Source organism: Eschscholzia californica, unplaced genomic scaffold (genome assembly GCF_041429995.1).
Source record: "Eschscholzia californica isolate CP2 unplaced genomic scaffold, dmEscCali1.0.p SCAF_4, whole genome shotgun sequence".
Lineage (NCBI taxonomy): Eukaryota > Viridiplantae > Streptophyta > Magnoliopsida > Ranunculales > Papaveraceae > Eschscholzia > Eschscholzia californica.
In genome coordinates, this window is record NW_028238461.1 from 38,398,783 (window position 1) to 38,421,435 (window position 22,653).

General features: G+C 35.5%; 2 protein-coding genes across 2 annotated transcripts; both read left to right on the forward strand.

Annotated features, from left to right (window-relative positions):
* Positions 1 to 256: 256 nt before the first annotated feature.
* On the forward strand, positions 257 to 2,979 carry LOC147544529 (protein FAR1-RELATED SEQUENCE 5-like). The gene is made up of 6 exons (XM_086635726.1): positions 257 to 1,403; positions 1,509 to 1,847; positions 2,074 to 2,372; positions 2,449 to 2,568; positions 2,640 to 2,708; positions 2,851 to 2,979. The coding sequence occupies exons 1-6, from the start codon at positions 257 to 259 to the stop codon at positions 2,977 to 2,979; spliced, it is 2,103 nt and encodes a 700-aa protein (XP_086491852.1).
* Positions 2,980 to 11,669: 8,690 nt separating this feature from the next.
* Positions 11,670 to 13,833, forward strand: LOC147544530 (SBP (S-ribonuclease binding protein) family protein). The gene is made up of 4 exons (XM_086637882.1): positions 11,670 to 12,279; positions 12,372 to 12,478; positions 12,582 to 12,916; positions 13,014 to 13,833. The coding sequence occupies exons 1-4, from the start codon at positions 12,233 to 12,235 to the stop codon at positions 13,557 to 13,559; spliced, it is 1,035 nt and encodes a 344-aa protein (XP_086494008.1). The 5' UTR covers positions 11,670 to 12,232; the 3' UTR covers positions 13,560 to 13,833.
* Positions 13,834 to 22,653: the final 8,820 nt, after the last annotated feature.

The following is a 22,653-nucleotide window of genomic DNA, read 5'->3' on the forward strand; positions in this document are numbered from 1 at the left end:
TTGAGTCATCTTCTTGATTAAGAGACAAGGGTGTTGTGATACCAATTTCAGGTAAGTGTTGTTTATCTTATTTCTAATTTTAGATAAATTAGGTTATAAAGTGATTGATAAATTACTCCAGATTTTTTGGCAATTTTTTTTATAAGAAATCCTATACTACATATTTTATAAAACAATTTTTTTCGAGTTACAAAACGCTATAATCTCATCGTCGCATTGTATTATTTTTCTATTATTTTCTTTCTATTATCCAGATATGGAAGGGGAGCTTTCAAATGAGGAAATAAGAAGTAATGTAGTTGTACTAGATAACAGAGACGGTAAGAACAATATTACAAATGTGAATGACCCTGAGGTTGGGATGAGATTCAATGATGTAGAAGACTTTTACTATTATTATAAAAGTTATGCGCAACGAAAAGGATTTGTTGTGAAAAAAAGATCATCTAAAAAAGATATTGATGGTATTAAGAAATGGGTGATGTATGAGTGCTCCAGAGCTGGTTCACAATCCCTTAACAATAATATTTTTCACCCACAACCAACTAGCCAATTAGGTTGCAATGCCAAAGTTACAACAACTTTAGACAAAGAGGGACAGTGGAAAATTCGATCTCTCCATCTTCAACATAATCATGAATTAAGTACTCCGACGAAGTTACGGTTCTACAAATGTAACAGAGAAATTGATTCAAATGCCAAAAGGCAACTTGAAATAAATAATGTGGCGGGGATAAGAACAAACAAAAATTTTCATTCACTTGTAGTTCAAGCTGGCGGATATGAAAATTTGTCATTCTTAGAAAAAGACTGCAGAAATCATCTCGACAAAGTGCGTAGGCTACGACTTGGGCAAGGAGATGCAATGGCACTACAAAATTATTTATACAAGATGCAATCACAGAACAAGGATTCTTGGTTTAGGCTAGATTTAGATGATGAAGGTAGACTGAAAAATGTGTTTTGGGCTGATGCTAGGAGTAGAGAAGCTTGTAAAGAATTTGGCGATGTTATTACATTCGATACCACATACTTAACAAACAAGTATGATATGCCCTTCGCTCCATTTGTTGGTATTAATCATCATGGGCACTCTATTTTGTTGGGTTGTGGTTTGGTCTCAAATGAAAATACAGAGACATTTGTATGGTTGTTTGAAGCATGGAAAGAGTGCATGTTTAATTCTGCTCCGAAAGGAATAATTACAGACCAATGTCAAGCGATGCAAATTGCAATCAAGATAGTCTTCCCCGATACGAGTCATTGGTTGTGTATATGGCACTTGATGAAGAAATTGCCGGAGAAACTAAGTTGTCACAAACAATATGATCAAATAAGTTATGCAATCCGAAATGCGGTTTACAATACACAAAACTCTCTCGAGTTTGAGGAACTATGGAATCGTATGATTAATGATTTTGACTTACATCAAAACACATGGTTGAATAGCATATATGAGATTAGATGTCTTTGGGTGCCCTGTTTAGTAAATACAAATTTTTGGGCAGGCATGGCTTCAACACAAAGGAGTGAGGGTATCAATGCATTTTTTGATGGTTACCTAAGTTCAAAATCAACTTTAGCACAATTTTTTGAACAATATAACAATGCATTGATGTTTAAAATTGAAAAGGAAAGGAAAGATGATTTTAATTCATTCAACACAAGAATCCCTTGTGCGACAGATTTTCAAATGGAAAAACAAATCCAAGAAGTCTATACTAATTCAAAATTTCAAGAGTTCCAAAAAGAATTGACCGGAAAAATATATTGTGAGTTTATGTCAGTCGAGCAAGGAGGAATAGCATTGAAGTATACTTTTGTGGAGAGTATCCAAATAGGAGATGGTAAAAAAAGGATGACTTTTAACGTTTCATTTGTAGAAGAAGGATGTCAAGTTAATTGTAGTTGTCGGATGTTTGAATTCAAAGGAATACTATGCAGACATGCTCTATGTGTGTTAATTCGTCACGAGGTAGAGTTAATTCCTGAAGAGTACATCTTAAGGAGATGGAAAAAAAAATGTTGTTAGAACCTATACGAGAGTGAAGATCAATAGTGATGGTTGGGTAGTTACTCCTGAACAAGAACGGTTTGAAAAGATGTCTCAAGCATGTTCCAAGATGTGTGACTTAGCGTCCATCGATGAAGAAAGCTGCAAAACGGTACTTACCATGGTATCTTCTATAACAGAGCAATTGATGTCAACACTTCCAAAGCATAAATCCCTACCCAACACTTGCAACATTGCCACTTATGAAAATAATGAAACAAGAAATATAAGTGATCCGATATCAGTGAAACGTCGAGGTCGTCCACGAAGCCAAAGGCTAAAATCGACTATCATGAAACCAAGGAAGGGAAAAGTAAAGGTCAGTTGGTATATATTTTATTTATGTATTTTTTTTTGTTGTACTTATGATTGTTAATTAAGTCATGTTGTTGTAGGGCGGCGTTCAAATAAGCGAACCACCTTCTTCTCAACCAAACGAATTATTAGCATCACGGGAGTCGATATCAATTAGCTTGACAAGAACTAGTGAAGTTCCCTCATCGAAATTTAACAACGTATATATTTGTTCCTTATTTGATCTCATACCAATTTTTGTTTCTTGCTCATTTTATGTTTAAAACTGTAGAGAGGATATGTTGACAAAAGTGACATAGTATACCCGGAGGTGCCGTCGGTCTCATATCAACAATTGTTGGTACGTATTTGAAACATACTCTTGACTATTTTTAGGTTCAAGTTTATGTTTATCTTCCATGCTATATTAACATTATATATTTTAATATAATTTTTTTTTTGTTAAGAAATTTTAATATAATTTTGTTAAACTTTTTATGCAGTCCTCTATGGCACCTTTTGCATATGGAGTGAATATGGGAATGCACCAACCAAGCACTTCAAGTTCAGGAAATGACTATCCCACAAGGCAGACTCTCGAACCATTTTTCAATTTGGGTGAAGAGAATTAATTAAATTTTTTTTATGTAAGCAAGTACAAGCGAATTTTGAGAGATTTCAACAAAAAAGTGAATTTTGAGATTTGAGTGTTATAGAATCATTGAAAGATGTAAGTTTGTGCTTTAATATGTGACCATGGTTGTAATGTTAATTTTGTTTCAAAAACATCATCTAAGTTATATATATATCCATAGATTTTATTATTATTATCTACTCCCTCTACATATATATACATGTCTTTAAGTTGCATAAACATGTTCAAATATATTGAGGTTGAACTGTTGATGGAAATTTTAAATTAATTTTTGTCTTAAATGATTTAACAATGTTTAAAAAGCAAGTCGAAAAATGGTATATTTCGGAGAGAGATTATTCAACACTAAAATTACTAGTGAAAAAAATGAATATATAAGAGATATTGTAAATAAAAATGATTAATTATTAATTTGCTAGAAGGACAAATAAGCTAAATATAATATTTTCAAATGATTATAAGAGAATAAATTAATTAAATTGATTATAAAAAATTAATATTACTTTTTGATTAAATAATAACAATGTTTTTTGGTTTAAAAGGTAATAAAAATGAAATTTCCTTATATTTCTCTTCTCACTAAGATGAGCAGTCAATCTTACTTGTTTTACTCTGATTTTGTATGGAAAGAAATTATTTTTATTGGGCATATCAAGAGTTTCCTTTGTACAAAAAGTTACTATTATTTAATTTTTTTGGTTTAAAAGGTTATGTTTGACAAGAAAGATTCATTTCTTATTTGGGATGACTGAAAGTCAATCACCATTAATTGTATTCTGCTGTAGTTAATTCCTTTCCTCGTTTATGGTGTCAAAAGTAATGTTAGTTTTGGAAGAAATTCCACTTAGGATGCCAACTAGATCTGGATTACCTTTTCCAGATTTGTAGTTGTAAAGGTAGCATTTCTCTTTAAACAAATTAGGTTAGAGGCAATTTCTAAGATAATGAATGGGTTTTCAACAAAATAAAAATAAAAATAAAAATAATGAATGGAGGCAAGAAAATGACTGAATACTATGTTCAAGTTTTAATCGTTAAAACTTGGAATCAAAGTAAAATCTGTAACAAACGAAAAATAAAATTTAGAAAGAAAGAATTATAATTATAATTGAGTATTTCTTAATCCTCTGGAAGTATGACTATTACGAAACGATCTTAGACAAATTAGTGATATCCTTGTGGACTATGGTCAATTGCATTGACACCCATATCATCACTTCTTTTCCAGCTAGAGGATTCAGAAGACATGTCATGTGGTCTAAGTACATGAATATCTAATTGTGCCATTGCAAAAAAAAAAAAAAAAAAAAAAAGAATATCTAATTGTGCTCAAACTTACCAACAAAGATAGATAAATTAGTACAAGATATAGTCCCCTAGTACTTAATTGATCTTGGTTGTGTTCCTTCTAATGTAGATGTTGAAAAGTAAGTTTGTATGTTCTTGGCTGTCTTTATGTTTGGTTGGGACGTTAGGTTTTCGACAGAAATGACACGTGATAGTACACCATCTGGCAGATTATGTAGTGTCATGGGCGAAGTGTGATAGGATATAATTTGGGGGCCATGTTTATACAATTACTTTGTGTACAGGATATGCAATTAATTTGTATAAATTTTTGTTGGTTTCTCTGTAGAAGTTAAGATTTTTTTTTTCCAAAGTCTTTGTCAAAAATTCACTCAAATTTATATTTTTGGATTTTGGACCAGTAATGGATCAATAGGATTTTTTTTTTTTTGATGAAAAATGGATCAATAGGATATGTGGTCGATTATTGGCGAAAGATTCTTGTGGTTATTTCAGATGAAAAATTAATCAAGATTTGATTGAGTGTATTGAAGAGGCTAATTTATGTCCTTGATCTTCCTGTACCGAATTGGTTTAAGGAGAATCTAATAGGAATCATTTATAATTCTTAAATATACAAAGTTAATAAAGAAAAGAAACAATACAATTTTTTTTTTTTTGGGAAATTGACAATGATGATAGTAATTACAATGGCGTTGATACATCGAAGATGTGATAAGCACGATACTGCCAAATTTTAACAAGAACGTGCCTAAAGCCCACCCATAGATTTCACCTCCTCTAGGAATCGAACCCAGGACCTCCAGAGACTTTTGGAGTATATGTCAACACTTCAAACCACTTGGGCAACCAAGTGTACTGTTGACAATAAACAATACAGTTAATCCTTATTATAATTTTCTCCAACATAAACAACACAAATTCTAATATCGATCACTAACATCAACACCACCATTAACATACACACTACAAACTACGTAAGTGTATTATCGTTAGTGGCTTAATTACAAGTTCTTAGTTATGCTTCAAGCCCTTGCGAATGAAATATGAGTGGAGAGGACCTAGATATTATATTCTTGGTTGCTAGTTGCCCCTTCTTCCATGTGGGACTATTCTCACACATCCCTCACATGTGGTGTGGTTAACCTAACACGCAGAGGCGAACCTATGTGAAGACCAGCCTGGTTAGTGGCCCAGGCTGGAATCTGTAATTTGTCTTTTAAAGTTATAATGTTTACGAATCAGTGGCTCGGACTATGCCTTGGGCACGTGAGGTCAGACGTTCAACACCCATTACCTACATGTTTTTTTGGCTATTTTGTTGTTTGGGAAGTGTTAAAGCCGCCCTCTATAAGTATGAAAGGCGCCTCCATCAAGACAAAGTTTGTGAGGCAAATAGGTGCCTGTAAAGCTTTTTGTGGGCGTTTTTAAGACTACCTTTCTTGAGAACTAATTCTCGTTTTTCCCTGGTAATAGGAGCAACTCTAAATAATGACCTCCAAACTTGACAAGCTTCCAAAATAGACCCTAAAATTAAAAAAAAATTATCTTTTCTTTTAATACATCTTACTTAAGCCTGCCCCGGCTAGTTGAAAATCCTGGTTCCGTCCCCACTAAGACGTGTTCTTTTTTTGTTTCGGCGGACGTGGAACACTGTAGCTTTTAAGCTTATCGTGTGCGGGCCTAGCTGTGATACCATGTTAGTTTTGTGGTCATCAAACTCAAAATCAATTGGCAATGAGTGGAGATGACCTAGACATTATATTTTAAGTTGCTAGTTACCCCTTCTCCCATGTAGGATTATTCTCAGAAACTATGAGTCTATTAAATCAAAAAAATTCATTCATCCTCAAAAAATTGTTGATGGAGAAGGAGAAATGAAGAAAGAAGCTAAGTTGATGGATGAACGTCATTCATATGTTAGATTTGATTTGAGGTTAAATGTTATCCACCCTTGTTTGGATGAATTTAATTTTGATGACCAATATATGGACAATCAGATACCTTATGTGGAAAATAATTTTCTGGCCTGATGCGAGTCAATTATGCTCGACTTTATTGGTTTAGACACCCTTCTTAAATATACAACCACAACAAAGTAACGCATCATTGGAAGCTCTAATTTTAACCGTATCATCCAAATAATCCTGAGAACATTTAAAAACACCAAGCAATCTATCCATGCTTTCAACAAAACAAAAAAAGCACTCTATCCATACAAACATAACTTGATTTAACATATAATGATTTCATAACTACCACTGATACTATAGGATTCTTGGAGGATATTCACGATCGAGTTGAATAAAATACTTATAGAAAGCAATTCATACAAAAGTTTACATACACATTTACATCTTAAAAGAGATTTAATTGGTAAACCAAACTGGGAAGATCAATTTCACCATCTCAATTGTTTCCAGCCGCCTAGGTTTAAGGAAGAAGAAAAGGGGTAAGACCTAAAGTATAGAACTCTAATTTTTAGACGATATGAGTGAAATATATTATAGTAATGACCCCTTAAAAATTGTTGTCCATACAAGATTTCTAAATTTTTTCATTTGTCCAGATAAAATTGTTGTCCACATAAGATTTTGATTGTCCATAAATTGTCCACCATAATTTTAAAGCTTAAGAAAAACTATTTTTTTAATCTCAATATGGGTTGTTTTTATAAAGAAATAGAAATATTTCTCCTTATACCAAAAGCACCGCTCTTCCTCTTTGATGCATTTTCTTTACAATTATATTATATTTTTGAGATTGGACTCCAACTGTCATTACATTTTAATGGAAAATGAAGGGTTTTGGTGAAGAGACCATTCCCTTTGCCAGAACTTAAAGAGATAAGAGAGAGATAACAAAGAGAGAGAAGAACAGTAGCGGAGGTGATAGTGGATTGACTCGGACTGCAGTCCGGGTCTTGATCCTAACATTTTTCATTTAACTCCTAATTTTTAGTAACCCATAACCCAATCCAATAACTCTATAACTCAGCCCGAGACTTAAGAAATTAATCCCAAAACCCTTTAGACTCTGTTTCTGACTTCTCCTTCGCTGGTTTGAAAAGAGTGAAAAACTTTAATAATTTGGGGCATTTTTTTGCTCTTGACTTTGCGGTGTTATTAAATCTAGAAGTGGGGAAGACAAACCAAGTGAAATTGTAGTCTCTTTCTTCTATTCCCTTAAACCATCAAGAATGCAAGTAAGTTAACATTTACTTTATAATCTTTTCAAACACTAAAACCTTTATTCGAAATTATAAAAATATGAAAGCTTGAAAGTGGAACTAGTTGATTGATGACTATAAACTCCTTTAAATTTTACTTATAGTTTATAGAATCAACATACAAAACTTAGGTGTGAAAGTATGAGTCCCAACCCTCTCATTTAGTAGTATAAAAACTAATATTTGAAATTGATAAAATTATTTGAATAATAATGTGTGGACTGAAATCTTATAAATTGTAGTATAATATATGAGGTATTTCCTATTTGGCCCCCTACTTTATGACCAACTTCCTTTATGGCATCCTATTTTTCGTAAATTCAAATATGACCTCATTTTTAAATGTAAATGCCATAACTACCTTCCTAATTTCAAAATAAAAATATAGAAAAATGAGTTATTTCCACCTCACCTCTCTCTTCTCCGACGAAGATCGCCAAACGGAAAATTTTCCAGTCAGAGACCTTCAAGCATAAAAAAAATATTAAATCTCTCCTCTCTTTCTCTAAACACTCCGGCGAAGGGGTTTCCTTTCGCCGGAAGTCTGTTCTAACCAGCAAAAGAGGGTTGTTTGTCAAGTACCAGCTGAAGGTGTTTCTTTAGATATGTGGGCATGGTGGAAATATGGATGGAAACCCATTAAAGGCTCTCCATATCCAAGGTGGGTTTCTCTCTCTAGACCTATTACTCATCTTTTTCTTCGTTCATTTACTTCATCTCTCTAAAATTGACTTTCTCTCTCTAAAATAGGTGATATTACTGATGCAGTAGTTCAAAAGTTTGTTTATCAAGAAAACAAGTTGAAAGAAGTCGATAAGATCCATCAATGTTTATAATTACATATACAGCTGAACATAATCATCAAGTTCCAACTCATCGAAACTCACTCGCCGGAAGTACTCGTCACTAATTTTCAACCTCTCAAAAGGGCACCATTAATGGCAGGGCTGAAGAAATTACAACTAATAATAAAATTCCTTGTTCATCTTCTTCTCTGAATTCAACATTAGATCTCTCTCCTACTACACCATTAACATCATCAATGGATGATGAAATTAAACAAGAAATTCGTGAAGAAGATGAAGAATTAATTGATGATGATGATGAAGAAGACGATCAGATGTTATCCCTTCTGATATGTTAATGGGTGATGATGATTTGTTCATGGGTTTGTTGATCTTTCCCATAACCACCAGAAATTATGTTTGATGATGCACAAAATGTCCAGACGTTGACTAACGTCTGAAGATTCAAGATCAAACCTGAACTCTAATGGGTCAACCCGGCTTAAGGTAGCAGGACAGCTGAGCCCCTGATAGTCCACCAAATATTCCCCTAACTGGGAGGTCGGTCAGAAGAAACCAGCCCTGTAAAACGCCCTTGGCATGGACATATCAACCCTGGGGTCTTCAAATGAGTAAGGGGGGTCCACACAAGTTCGACCAGTGTCTTACGCCCAGAACTGGGGATACAGCAGCACCAAACGACCTACTGACTTAATCCCGAAACTTCTAGAAAGATCTCAGTCGGCTACGCATCTCGAAGTGTTTAAGCCAGTTTGGACTCAAAGTATCTAAAGAAGGAAACTTTTCCTTTAGAGTCTATCACACCGGCAAGATATCTACGAAGAATCCTTGAACTTAGGAACTTCCACTTATCAAAGATCTGGGATAGACTTTGAGAGAAACCCTAGATACTCAAGAGAGGAAACTTCCACTTCGGTTTGACGGCAACTGCCTCACCACCGCCACTAATCACAGTGGGCCTAACATCGCCTATAAAAGGCCCCCCACATCGTCCTTCACAGGACACGATCTCTTTACTCTAAAAAGATCACAAGAAACTCAGAGTTCTCATAACTCGCAATCAAAAAGATCAATCAATATTCATTCTTTTACTGCAAAGAGCACCCTAACTGGCTTGAGCGTCGGAGCAGTTTTCGAACCCTTTGCAGGTTTTTCCCCCTCGGGAACAGACAAACAGAAGCAAGAGCAAGGAGCTAAGAGCAGGAGTAAGGAGCTGAAATAAAGAGGAGGGGAAGCAGATTCAACCGCTAGAATCTAACCTGACTTAACAGAACAATCAACATAACGGAGGCTGTCATGCATCAACTCCCTTTTTCATGTTGATCTAACGGAAGACCATTTTTTGACATCAACAATGTTTACTTAGTTTCCATGACTTCATCTTTCTCATAACCACTATTGAATTCTTTGGAAGTTTCATCAGAAATTTTATTAGAATGAAATGACCGACCACTATTTCTACTGCTTTTTTTTTTTCTGAATTAAGGGTTTATCAACAACATCAACAAACTGATTAAATTACATCAGGTCTAGACTTACTTATATGAATTTGTTTCTTTTCAAATCCATCATCAGAATCATGAAACTCATCAAAACATGAAGAAGACTCATCATATATTGTTTTCCTTACTAAACTTGGGTGAATTAGCGGTTCACAGTCCCATGTCTTCCTTTTTCTCTCACTACACAATCACTGTTTTGTTTCAAACTCTCATTACCCAAATTTTAACTTCTTCAGAATTTCCATTAACTTCATCCATTAACTTCTTCTGGATCATATTTGGTTTCCAGACGAAACCAGGTTTCGCTTGGAAACCAGGGGCTCCGATGAAGCCCCCATTCGCCGGAGCTTTAGAGAGAGTAGGGAGAAAAGAAAGGAGATAGAGGGAGAGAAGAAAGGAGATAGAGGGAATAAAGAAGAGAGATATAGGAGAAGAGATAATATATAGTATTTTCCGGTCGGCGGCCTTCGTCGGAGAAGAGATATGAGGTGGAGGGAGATGTGCGGTGGAGAGAGATGTGAGGTGGAGAAAGAGGTGGGTGGAGAGAGATGTGAGGTGGAGAGAGATGTGAGGTGGAGATAGAGGTGAGGTGGAATTCATGTTTTCTATTTAATTTTTTTTTGAAAAATAATTATAAGAAGGGTAGTTATGACATTTACATTAAAAAAGGTCATATTTGAATTTACGGAAAATAGGGGGGCCATAAAAAAAGCTGGTCACTAAGTGGGGGGTCAAATAGAAAATAACTCATAATATATTTATTTGTATATTGATCTTTTGTCAATTGTAACGGGTTTTGTAATTTCTACATTCATTTAGTTGTCACTTATAGTTAATAGTTTATAGAATTATTTGGATTGTCTCTTTTATTTACTGGATTTTGAAGCTCTTTGTGGATTATCTAATTTCGGTTATGTTTTTTTAGTCATTTATGTTATTTTAGTAGTTTTCTATACTATTTTTTGGTATATATTGATGTCGTCGTCGGTTTTTAGATATTTTTTGTTCTTTTTGGTGTGCATATCTGTCAAGAGAGAAGAAACAGAGAAGAGAGACAAAATGACCTATAAAGTCGTCGACCGTCGCTACCTATTTCCGGCCAGTGACTTGTAGGGTGCGTTTGTGAATTTTTTGTGTTTTCCACCTTTTTTTTCGGAAACTTTTCTTATTTTCCACCGACCATTCAAAATTACTCACACAATGTATATCTATTTTAGTCTCTCCCAAATTTTAAAGATACAAATCAATTGTCTTCTTAGCCGTATGAATATATTTTTAGTCTCTTTCAAATTTTAAAGATACAAATCAATTGTATTCTTGGCCGTAAGAATAGAAAGTAAAACCATTATTTGAGATTTTGAAGATTGGGGTAAGTTTGACTTCACATCCGACTCCGTTGAAATCAAAATCTTGAAATATTTAATCGGAATCTTGATTAATTAGAATCTAACACTGTAAAAACATCGCTAACGTCACTTCATGGTTATTTTGGGTAGATAAAATCTTCACATTTAATTGATTGGTCTTACTTAGTAGATAAAATCAAGGTTTTTATACCTAAAAAACTTTAAATTGAACTATTTAAGGATAATTTCATAAAATCTTAAAGTTTTGAGGATGTATCTATAAATAGAGATTTGCTAGGCACCAAATATTATATAAATATTTACTATAATTAAAAAGGAAAATTAAAAAAGAAAAAAAAGTAACATTTTTCTAAATATGCATATAGGAAGGATTGAATAGAGATGGAGGGTCCATCCAAAAACAAGCTGGCAAGAAACCCATGCACCTTATACTTCACAATCCCAACGGCAGCGGCACGCTTCACAACATCACCCATTCACCAATTCATTTACTTCCCATTTCTTTGATTTCTTTCCTTTTCTCTCTCTCTAGATTTCTCTTTCTCTCTCTACAATTAAAACTTAATTAATTAAGAAAATCTAATAAGATTAGTTGTCTCTCTTGATTACAATGACCTCTCTCTCTCTCTAAAAATACTACTAAATACACAGTTTAAGACACATTGAAATACTATAAAAAAAGAAGAAACAAAAATCACCCCACGCTAACAGAGAAGAAGCAAAAGAGGTGGAGAGGAATAAGGGTGTTTTTCTCTTGGACTGATTCGTTCTCTCTCCCCACTCATCGCATCTTTTACTTTCTCTCTCTATCAATGTGTGGGTGTCTGTGTTTATTAAGATAGAAGAAGAGAGATATATAGAGAGAGAGAGAGGTTAACCATAAACTTAACAGATTTATATTCATTTATTTCTCTCTCTACAAAATAGAAATCTTTGAAGAATCCGCTTTGGGTTTTTAGGGTATCTCCTTCTCTTACGGTTTCAATCTTTATTTCTTTCATTCATATATTTTTACAAAATGGCTGTTCAAGCTCAATACCCATCTAACGTTTTGCTTCTAAACAGGTCACCTCTCTCTCTCTCCCTGTGTCTCTAAATTTCTCTCTTTTCCTCTGCTTTATTCAATCTTCTAACTAGTTTTGGATTTAATTTCACAGGAACGGGCAAGATCGAAGGAACACAATGGGAATCGATTCTTCATTACAACAACAATCTGGTGGGGGATTTCTTGAGCAATCTAATATGTTCTTGAACAACAATGGAGGTAAGATTATATTTTTGTTAAATGGGTAGTGGGAATCTTCACCAAGATGAATATGAAATCTAAAATGAGCTCTGTTTCTTCTTGGGTTTATTATTCTCTGCAGTTGGTGCTAATAATCCTCACAAAAGGGGAAGAGAAGATGTTGGTATTAGTGCCCCAATCAATCTATTCTCCCAACAACAGCAACAATCTCAAATTCCTCCATTAACGTTTGTAAATCAAGAACAGATTCATAATCATCAATTTAACACTAGAGTTTCTACCGGCCTTCAATTGGCATTTGGTGATCATCAACAACAACTTCAAAATAGTTATCAACAACAACAACAACAACAATATGGGCATGCTCTTAATCTTCCCTCATCTATCTTATCAGATGATCTTTCTGCCCAAATGAATCAACAGAGAGACGAAATCAATCAATTCATTCAAGCCCAGGTACTAATTTCTTTTCCATTTCAATGGGTATTTGTCATTTTCTTTGATCCGATAACATTTTCTTGATTTTCATAATGCTGAATTCCGATTCTTTCAGGGAGACCAGTTGAAGCGTACGTTAGCAGAAACAGGCCAGAGGCACTATCATGCGCTCCTGAAAGCAGCAGAAGAATCCGCATCGGGAAGATTGAGAGAGAAAGAGATAGAAGTAGAAAAAGCTGCTGGTAAAAACGCTGAGCTGGAACAGCAACTAGCGCAAGTTAGAATTGAGGCGCAGGTTTGGCAAATAAGAGCAAAAGCAAGCGAAGAAACTGCAGTGTCTTTACAAGTTCAGTTACAAAATGCTATTATGAGCGGCGGTGCGCACGATAAGGGGAATCAAGGACTAGAATGCGCCGTTGGTAGAGAAGCTGAAGATGCCGAGTCAGCTTACATTGACCCGGAACGAGTCGTACCCGTGTCGGTTTCATCATCATCTCAGGCAGGAGGACCGAGTTGCAAAGCGTGTCAAAGACGGCCGGCGTCAGTTGTGGTTTTGCCGTGTCGGCATCTTTGTGTGTGTAGGGATTGCGACACGGCAATCGAGGCATGCCCTCTTTGTCTGTCTTATAGAAGCTCTAGTGTTCAAGTGTTTTTTTCTTAGAGGCCCATCAACTAGAAGGCCCATTTAGGCAGAACCCAAAATGTTATATCAGGCCGAACCCTACCATAATGAGGGGTAAAAACCCAAAACAAAAATGAAAATTTGATACTTTTGATAATAAAAAAGAACTTATAAATTGGACTTTTCTTGACTTTTAATATTTGGATTTTATTTTATTTAATTTTGTATGGAAGTTCATAAAGGATTGTAAATGTGGTTTTTTAAATTTTGAGTTTGTCCTCAATTTTGATGATAGATAAATTCTTTAATTTGGTAAGCATTTGTGTGTTATTTCTAACCAATTTTTTAGGGTTTAAGTGTTTTCACATCCGTGCGAAACTACATTTGGGTTCTGCACAAAACCCACAATATTGGAGTCCATGCTTGAAAATTACTTAAGAAATGTTATATACACTTACAATTTCTACCTGCCACATTCGCATCTCCTTTGATTTCAACCAAAATTGTCCTAGAGGTGAGTGTATATAACAAAAATGATGAGTGTATTTTAAAAAAATTTCCAATTTACTTTTGTCCTTTTTTACATATTTTGGGATGGGTGAATTTATAGGTAATGCCCAAACTTGTTATAGGCAATCTTGCTAAAGGCAAGTCCTAATTTGGTTAGAAGCAATGTGTTGGTAAGGAGGCAATGCTATGTCCACGTTTGACCTAACCGAAAAATTGATGTCGTTAGGTCAACAGTTAAGTCAATAAACTTGACTTTAAGTCATCCCTCCATTCTGCGAGGAAATATCTCGAGGGAGAACCGGAGAACTCTTCTCTTCGTCACTCCCTTCTTCTTCTTCTTCTTCTTCTTCTTCTTCTTCTTCTTCTTCTTCTTCTTCTTCTTAAATTCCCATCTTCAAATCTCTCTCTCTTTCTCTTTCTGTCCATCGTCACTTTCATCTTCTTCTTATTCAAATATCTCATCTCCATATTTCTCACAGTTTATCTCTCTATAAGTCCATAGATATCCATTAAACCCTAGAATTTGGGAAATAAAATTTCTGTTACAGAGAGCATCGTAATCGAAATCGGCGGGCTCAAACCGACGAAGGTTGTGTAAATCGGTGGGCACGTACCGACGGGGTCATGCAAATCGGTGTAGCCCCACCAATTCTGCCACAGAGAGCGAATTAGTCGAAAACGGTTTGCTCAAATCGTGATCTACACACGACTTCGGTCGTACCAGACCGATTTCAAGGTCGCTGTCGATTTTTTTAATCTTTGCTAAGATTTAATTTTTAAATTAAAGTATTAGGGAATGCTCATATGCTACTTTAGAAATAGAATTTTGTTCAGAAATCGTTTTGGTGTAGTCTTTTGACATATCCCCAATATTTTTTGAACTTTCTTCATCCATTGTGGTTTCTAACAAATATGGTACCACTTGCACTCAGAGCTTGAGGATACAAACACAATGGGCTGGTGTGTTTCAAAGGTTGCCGACCAGTGACTTGGATATTTTCGGTGAAATGGAGCTAGGGTTTATTGATTCGGGTTTGACATATATGCTTGATTTAGTTTCTTATTTTGAAGAGAGAAAAAAAGATAACTTGGGTGAAGATAACCCCCAAACTTGATTATTGTAGGCATTGCCTTTAAAGAAATATGGTCATATTGAATTGACAAAGTCATAAGTGGAAAATACATTGCCTATAACAAGTTTGGGCATTGCCTATAAAATTTCCCTTTTGGGATTGATAAATAGATAGGGCAGATTTTGTTTTTTAGTTGGAGGGTTTTCTTCAATAACAGGATATACGTAAATTCTTTTCTGTAGTAATCGTGAGGGAAGTCAACCTGAGAGCCCTTTTAGAATCAGGGGCGGAGGTGTTAGTGGGCTGAGCCGGGCTGCAGCCCGGCTCTAACCCCTAACATTTTCCATATGAATCCTAATAAATAGTAATCTAGCCCAATAACCCTTATAACCCAGCCCGACTCTTAAAAAAATTAACTCTCTTTCCCTTTACCTTCACTTCCTGCTTCTTCCTATTCCCTACTCTCACTAATGGAAAGGGTAAAAAACCAAATATCCAATTGACCTTTTCATTGTAATTTGAAATCCTTTTGCTCTTGATTTTGGAGTGTTACTCAATCTAGAAGTGGGGACTATAAATCAAGTATTTATCTTTCTTTTATGCTCTTAGATCATCATTCATCAAGTAAGTTCATGATTTTTATAATCTTTTCAAACCCTAATTTGAAATTAGAAAATTATGGAAGATTGAAAGTAGTTGATCAATGATACAATGACTATAAACTTCTTTCACTTCTTCTTTATAGTTCATAGAATAAGAAACACAATACTTAGGTGATTGTGGATTATAAAACTAATACCTAAAACTTAAATTATAGACTTGTTCAGTTAATTATAAATACGAAAACTTAAATTTGAATGGTTATATGTACTTCAGATTTTAGCCCGTCCCTCTGTTAATTTCTGGCTCCGCCTCTGCTTTTAGAATGGGTCATTTAGGGTGCCTACAGAAAGTAGTTTTAGTAGAAAGAGGGGCCTTGAAGCATCTTCATGCAACACTCAGTCGGACTCCATTGCAAAATTTGACAAAATGATACAGCTGTAAAGATCTCAAGACTCAAGAGAACCGTCTAGAATGTCCTCTTGAGATGTCTTTAATTATCAAATTCAATAATTATTATATCTTAATGTAGTATAAAAGTTAAACCGTAAAAATTACCGTATTATAAAAATATTGGAGCTCTCTCAAAAACAAGAAAATTAGGTAAGATCAAGTTCTGGTTTTTTAAAAATCTAATAAAATGCCAGAGAGGTAACTCTTTAAGTTTCCCAGCGTTTGCATTGGAGAAATCAATAAATTATAGACTTTTTTGGCATTGGGGATGTGCTCTTAGAAGTCAGGTTTGAGATTGTTTAAAGCTCAAACTTCGTTGTCGTTAGATTTAGAACGTCTCCAATGTAAAACTCAAAAAAAATCTCTATTCATCCTTTATTTCAAGTTCCAATTGAGATTCTCACTCTTAGGTGGTAAAAATAGAGATCCTCGATATTTTTTTGTGTCTCAAATGCAAAAATCTAAACTTACATTATTTACTTATGTGGCATACTTATTTAGAAAATATAGAATACTCGATTTCTATTGGTTGAAAATCAAATATTGATGAGTTGGACAATTAGAGATATCTCAAGAGGACACTCTACAAATAGAGTGTCCTCTTGAGATATCTCTATTCCACCCTCGACACGTCAGTCTTAGAGATCCAAATAGAGTGTTGGATTGGAGAGTTTTTAAGAAAAAAACTCTAAAAATCATATGTGGCACTCAGAGTTTCTAAGATTGAGTGTTGCATTCGAGATGCTCTTATTTTAAGCGAGCTTACATGGGCTTTATGAGTGCACCCACAACAGGCTAAGACAAAGTCAGAAAAGAGAGAAATCTAACCTATATTACGTGTACCCCTATTTTGAGGAAAGGGAAAAGATTTAGTCAACGAAATCCAGACAGATTTGGGACGAAAATCCCAGACAAAATTGGGAGGGAATCTCAAATCTACGATTATGACTAATTTGTTAACTTCCTCTTATTTTGTGCCCAAATCAAAAGGAAGTCTCGGTTGTTCATGTGAGATTCTCTCCCATATGTACCTAAGATTTCCTTAAGCCTATCACTACTGTCTGAGAAAACGAAAGGTGAATGATGGGAAAGTTCTCTTCGGTCATTGGCATGACTCTCTCCCTCTCTCGATCCCCCTCTCCTCCCGTCTCCTTCCCTTTCCATCTTTTTCTCTTTCCAACTCCATCTATCCCTTTCTCTGGCTTATCTAGTAATGTCTCTCTTATTGCTTGTTGCTCTTTCACTCACTCGACCATCGTCTTTTTTCTCCCCTTGTCTCTCTTTTCCCATCATCTCTTTGTTCGTCCTATGTAACTCTTTGATTTTCTCGCTCCCACTCGTTAGTTCTCTCTTGCAAAAACACTTGGTCTCCTTCCCGCCCTTTCGAACTCCTTGTTTTCTGTTGTGTTGTCTCTAGGGAGGGACACTTTTATGTGCAAACATTTATCTTATTTCTTTTAGTTTAGTTTAGTCTAAGATCAAACCCAACAGAGGCTTCTAACCAGGGGGAATTTCATTTTGGAAGCATAAACTTTTAAGAGTTTGTTAGGTTCAAAAATCAAATTGAGATTCTAAAACAAGGGACTCCCAAACATTCTAAAGTTATTTGTTCGAAATTTAAAATTTATCAATTATTTTACTTCTATAATTTTATTTGGCTTTTTCATTACACTAGGGAACTTCAGGACCCATGAAAATAAAATAAAAATTGGAGAAAAACTATAAATAAATAAATAAATAAAGTGGACTGGATCACATTTATTTGAAAATTCACCCCAAATTAGCCGTTGAGAAGGCCCATCGGCTAGTTGGGATAGGTTGGGAGCTTCTCTTAAAGGGCTTTGCTTTTGGAAATCCTCTAGGAGAGGCTCCAAACGTTTAGGGCCATCTCGACGAAATGGGCTCCCATATATTTGCATTTGGGAGCCCATGCAACCGTCAGCTATTGGGTTGGCTAGAACAACTGGTCTAAAGAAGAAGGCGAAAGTTTCAACAAAAAAAGAAAAAGAAAAAGTTAGAGAACGAATTAAAAAGATTAGCTGATGTATATTATACATAGTGAAGGAGATGTCTTTCGAACAAAGATGAAATGCGAGCAATTTGTCGGATAACACAATTGATGAAGAAGACCATCAAGTCCAACTGATTTAGAGATCGTAGTGTTTAGCTAGAAACCAACTACGATCGTCGAATACAAGAGGGGATTTGCGGCTAACTTCATCCGGATCCTACATCGGGTTACACCAAAGAGTTCTTATTTCTGATGCTTACTTACAGAATCTAAAAGAGATCGTACTTGATAATAATACTAGACGAAATTACAGTAAACAATTCAACTTCACATCAAGATAAACCCAAAATTCATGTTAGAACAAGAAAAACTACAACCTAAATTTGAAGAACCAACCTCACAGCGACACCCTCTCGATTTGGACGAGATGAGATGATCATTTCCTCCTTAGTCCTTGTTAAACCCAAAAACAAGATGGAGCAGATGTCAAGTGAAATGTCACCTATTTTTCTAAGGACAGATTGGGCTCCGAATTTTCAGTTTAGCTTTTCCACTATCCCCATCCGTATACAACTTCCATTTTAGCTTTTCCAATTTGAAATATAGTTGCAGTTTTATGGGATTTTGTTAGTCAATTGTATGTGGGGAAACAGAAACAAGAAATTTTCTACAGTTTCTTGTTTACATTTCACCAAATTCTGATATCTTAATTTTTTTTACACTTAAATCCTGTGTAAAGGTCGCCACAGACTTTGTGTTCCCTGAAAATGTTCAAGAACGCATCCGGTTAACCGAGGATTTTTGCTTACTTACAAAGAAACATCGGGCAAAGGAAGACAAATTAGAGGTATGATTTCTGTTTCTTGCTTGATAGTTTGATGATTCCAATAGAATATCCGTATAAAATCAAAAAGACTTTGACCCAGAGGTCTACCTAGACCATGAAACATCGACCTCGTATGCATTAGACTCAGTCCCTCTGGGATAATAGAAACAGACTGGATATTTGACACGTTAACTCTGTTTTTTTTTTCACGTCAACTCTTTTTCTTTTTTTTTTTTGGTTGAAAGCAAATACATTAACTTAACAGTCTATTACAATATCCAAATTAAAATACAAACATAACAATAAACAAAGTAAAACGACAAAATGCCAGAATTAAAGAATTGCGCATTATAGCTTCGACTAGTGGAGCTTCCTTCATTTTGTAACTTATAAGCCTGACAGCTCTTCAAGAGGATGATCTGAAAATTGGTCTTGAGAGTCCTTCCGATTGATTGAAAGATGAAACTAATACCTGTCGTCCTGTAACATGGTAGATGGATTAAACAGACACTCGAAGTTCCAGAACAAAACGAGGATGTTTGTAAGGTGGAACCAAATCTTGATTCCGAGCTATCCCGCCAGTATTCTCCATATGCAGAGACCATATCCGCTCGAGTTCCACAAAGTAGAATCTGATCAGACACCTGGTAAGTGGGATCGCCGTCATAGCCCGAGTGTAAATACTCAGCTAATCCGACAAAGGATCGCAAATGAATTTCGAAAAGGGGTGAAAGTGAGCATGTTAAGGAGCTGTGATAAGTAGTTAAATCTGTTCGAAAATCAAACACGAAAGTACTCGACAGAGATTGAGCTGATGAGTGAGAAACAAAAGGTGTACTACAACGATGGACAAAACTATGCGAATCGTAGTGTCTTCCTGGGTCGAAAGGTAAGTTAATACTAATGTTGAATCTCTTGTAATATAGCCGATATGAGCTCATGAGCCATAAAGTTAATCGATGGATCCAAATAAACATGAATTGATCACATTCGTTACAACCTTTCTTGGTGATGTAATCAGGGGCGGCCCAGGCCCAAAGCAGAAAAAAAATAGAAAAGCCCAGAAAAGCCAAGACCAACCCCTGCAATGTTGCAAAGCTGAGTACGTGTTTAACAACTACACTGAAAGTGTGGGTCCCACAATGCCACAAAATATTAAAAATCCTAGTCAAACTTACACCAATCACTTATCCTACTTTTCACTTTTCTAATTCTACAGACCTAAGCTAATAAGAGTTAATAAACCTAAAACCCTAATTTACTTTTTACCTATTCTCTATCTAAATACTTTAGTTTCTAAATAAACTTTTGTTTTCGTGTATAAATTCTGCGGGAGTGCTACATGTACAAAGTCCTTGACAAAATTCTTGACTTAATGACTCATTTTCACTAAAAGACAAAAGTTGATCAAAGTTTTTCAAATTTTGACTTTGATCGGGACCGTTCACTTAGCAATTTGTCAAGAATCCTGTCAAAGATTCTTTATACATTTAGCATTTCCCTAAATTCTGCTCCCCTTATTCTTTCTAACTCGTGGATTGAGGTGCTTGATTTTATTAGTTCTAATTCTAGAGAACCAAATTTTTCAAATGCTTGGATTTCTTACAAGATTTTATTAACGACACCAGTCATTGTAGCCTCTCCCGAGAGAAGTTTTTCTAAGCTAAAGTTAATCAAGTCTTACCTCCGCTCAAACTTGTCACAAGAGAGACTGAACGGCTTAGCTATGTTATCAATTGAACAAGATATGACAGAAGAATTAGATTATGAACGAATAATTAGTAATTTTGCATCTTAAAAGGCAAGAAGAATGTTTTCTAAACATATTTAGCTCATCTATATATATGTAAATTGGATCTTGTATAGTATATAGTTCAAATTTATGCTTTTTAGTATATTTTGATACTAACTTATCTGTTATAGAAAAAAATTAACTTTTTATAAAAGGGCCTCAAAATTTTCTTTTCTTTAGGCCTCCCAACTACTTGGGCCACCCCTTGATGTAATGTAAGATGGAAGAAGAAGGTCCAAGATTACAGTAATATTCAGTTAAGATAGAAAATAAATTTGAATCTAAGGTATGGTCATCGGTTAGCCGGTGGGGGATGTAAACCACCAACAAATGTTGAGATTTAAGCTTGACCTCTAAGGATGAACGTCTGAAAACCCAGAGATGCAGAAAAATCGACATAAATGTGAGGGTCCTATTACCGACAGATATAAAGATCACCAAAATCAACAAAAAAGTGCACAAAACCATCCAAGAAATTCCAATTAAGGATGAGAAATTAGGCTTAGGTTGAAGACTATATGTTCCAACAGTAAAGAAGAAACCATTCAACAAATATTCAAATTAAGAGATAAACTAAAAATTCAGAGAGAGGATTAGAAAAGTAGGCTTCCCCGAAAGATGAGATTTATCATTGATCTAAGGGTTTCCTTGGCAAATCCTGCCTCTTGTTCTCAGTTGAAGATGCTTAACTATTAGTAGCTGGGGGTTTCATCGATTTGATCCACCCCAATCCCATTCGAGTGGTGATGTTGAGTCCGATGAGAGTAGAGAAGAGCTCAAGATCTGTCTAAATATTTTGGTTATTCCTCCAAGACTAAGATCTACTATGAAGAAGAGATATTGGGTCTTTTTTGTAGTAAAATGAAGAGAAGATGTTCTCTCTCCTTAAAACATTCCCTGGTTTGTTTATGGTGGAAGATGACAGTTTGGTGAGGTTCAAGAGTTAAAATTGGTCGGTTATGCCGAGATTAGAGCTTGTTATTTGACAAGGAGTAATTGCATGTGAGTTTGGATGGATTAAATCGGTGGATTGTGATAAGGGTTTGAGTGGTTTAGGGTTCAAATTTGGGGGAGAAAGGAGCAGATGAGATGTTCTTCCGCTGACATCAGCCGAGACAATCTCTCTCCTCAAAAACCCATTTCTCTTTTCACGTCAACTCTGTGTTGGGAGATTGAACTGAATAAAGTTGTTATTCTTTTCCTTTTTTCTTTTGAGAAATCGACTACGATATACGTTAGTCATTACAAGTCATTGCTACATCATCAAGATGTGAACGTGATAAGCACATCGAACCTTGGAACTCCAGGGTTGTGGAGTTTATGTCAACACTATCAACCACTTGGGCAACCAAGTGTTGACATAAAACAGTTATGAATCAACTTTTGGAATTAATGAGGAACGAAATTAAGGAAGTGGAAGAATGATTTAAAGTAGAGGAAGAATGATTTAAAGTCTTCAGATCATAAGACCAAATCCGGCCAAAGAAGAATGTGAAATCCGGGCAAAAGATGAAATCCAGCCAAATAAGCTTATCCCGTGCTCTTGTGAACGTCCCGAGCCACAGCCAAAGAAGCATGTGAAATCCGGCCAAGCTTGGTTATATGAATAATCCGGCCAAAGAGGCATGTGAAATCCGGGCAAAAGATGAAATCCGGCCAAATAAGCTTATCCCGTGCTCTTGTGAACGTCCCGAGCCACAACCGCACCATCCACAGCCGTCCCGTGCAAGATCGTTGCTGTCCCGTGCTCCCGTACCAAGTTGTTGTGCCGGAACAGCAGCTGTCTTCCCGAGCTGCTGTGAGGACAGTAGCTCGGGCTGCTGTCCGGTCTTGCTGCTGCTGTTCGGTGGCTGTCCCGTGCTCCATGG

Excerpts from the sequence above, each read along its gene's own strand:
- LOC147544529 (XM_086635726.1), top strand. The coding sequence starts at position 257 with ATGGAAGGGGAGCTTTCAAATGAGGAAATAAGAAGTAATGTAGTTGTA. Across the intron at positions 2,373-2,448 it reads CAAGGAAGGGAAAAGTAAAG|GGCGGCGTTCAAATAAGCGA; the intron begins GTCAGTTGGTAT and ends ATGTTGTTGTAG. Across the intron at positions 2,709-2,850 it reads TCTCATATCAACAATTGTTG|TCCTCTATGGCACCTTTTGC; the intron begins GTACGTATTTGA and ends CTTTTTATGCAG.
- LOC147544530 (XM_086637882.1), top strand. The coding sequence starts at position 12,233 with ATGGCTGTTCAAGCTCAATACCCATCTAACGTTTTGCTTCTAAACAG. Across the intron at positions 12,479-12,581 it reads GTTCTTGAACAACAATGGAG|TTGGTGCTAATAATCCTCAC; the intron begins GTAAGATTATAT and ends TATTCTCTGCAG. Across the intron at positions 12,917-13,013 it reads ATCAATTCATTCAAGCCCAG|GGAGACCAGTTGAAGCGTAC; the intron begins GTACTAATTTCT and ends CGATTCTTTCAG.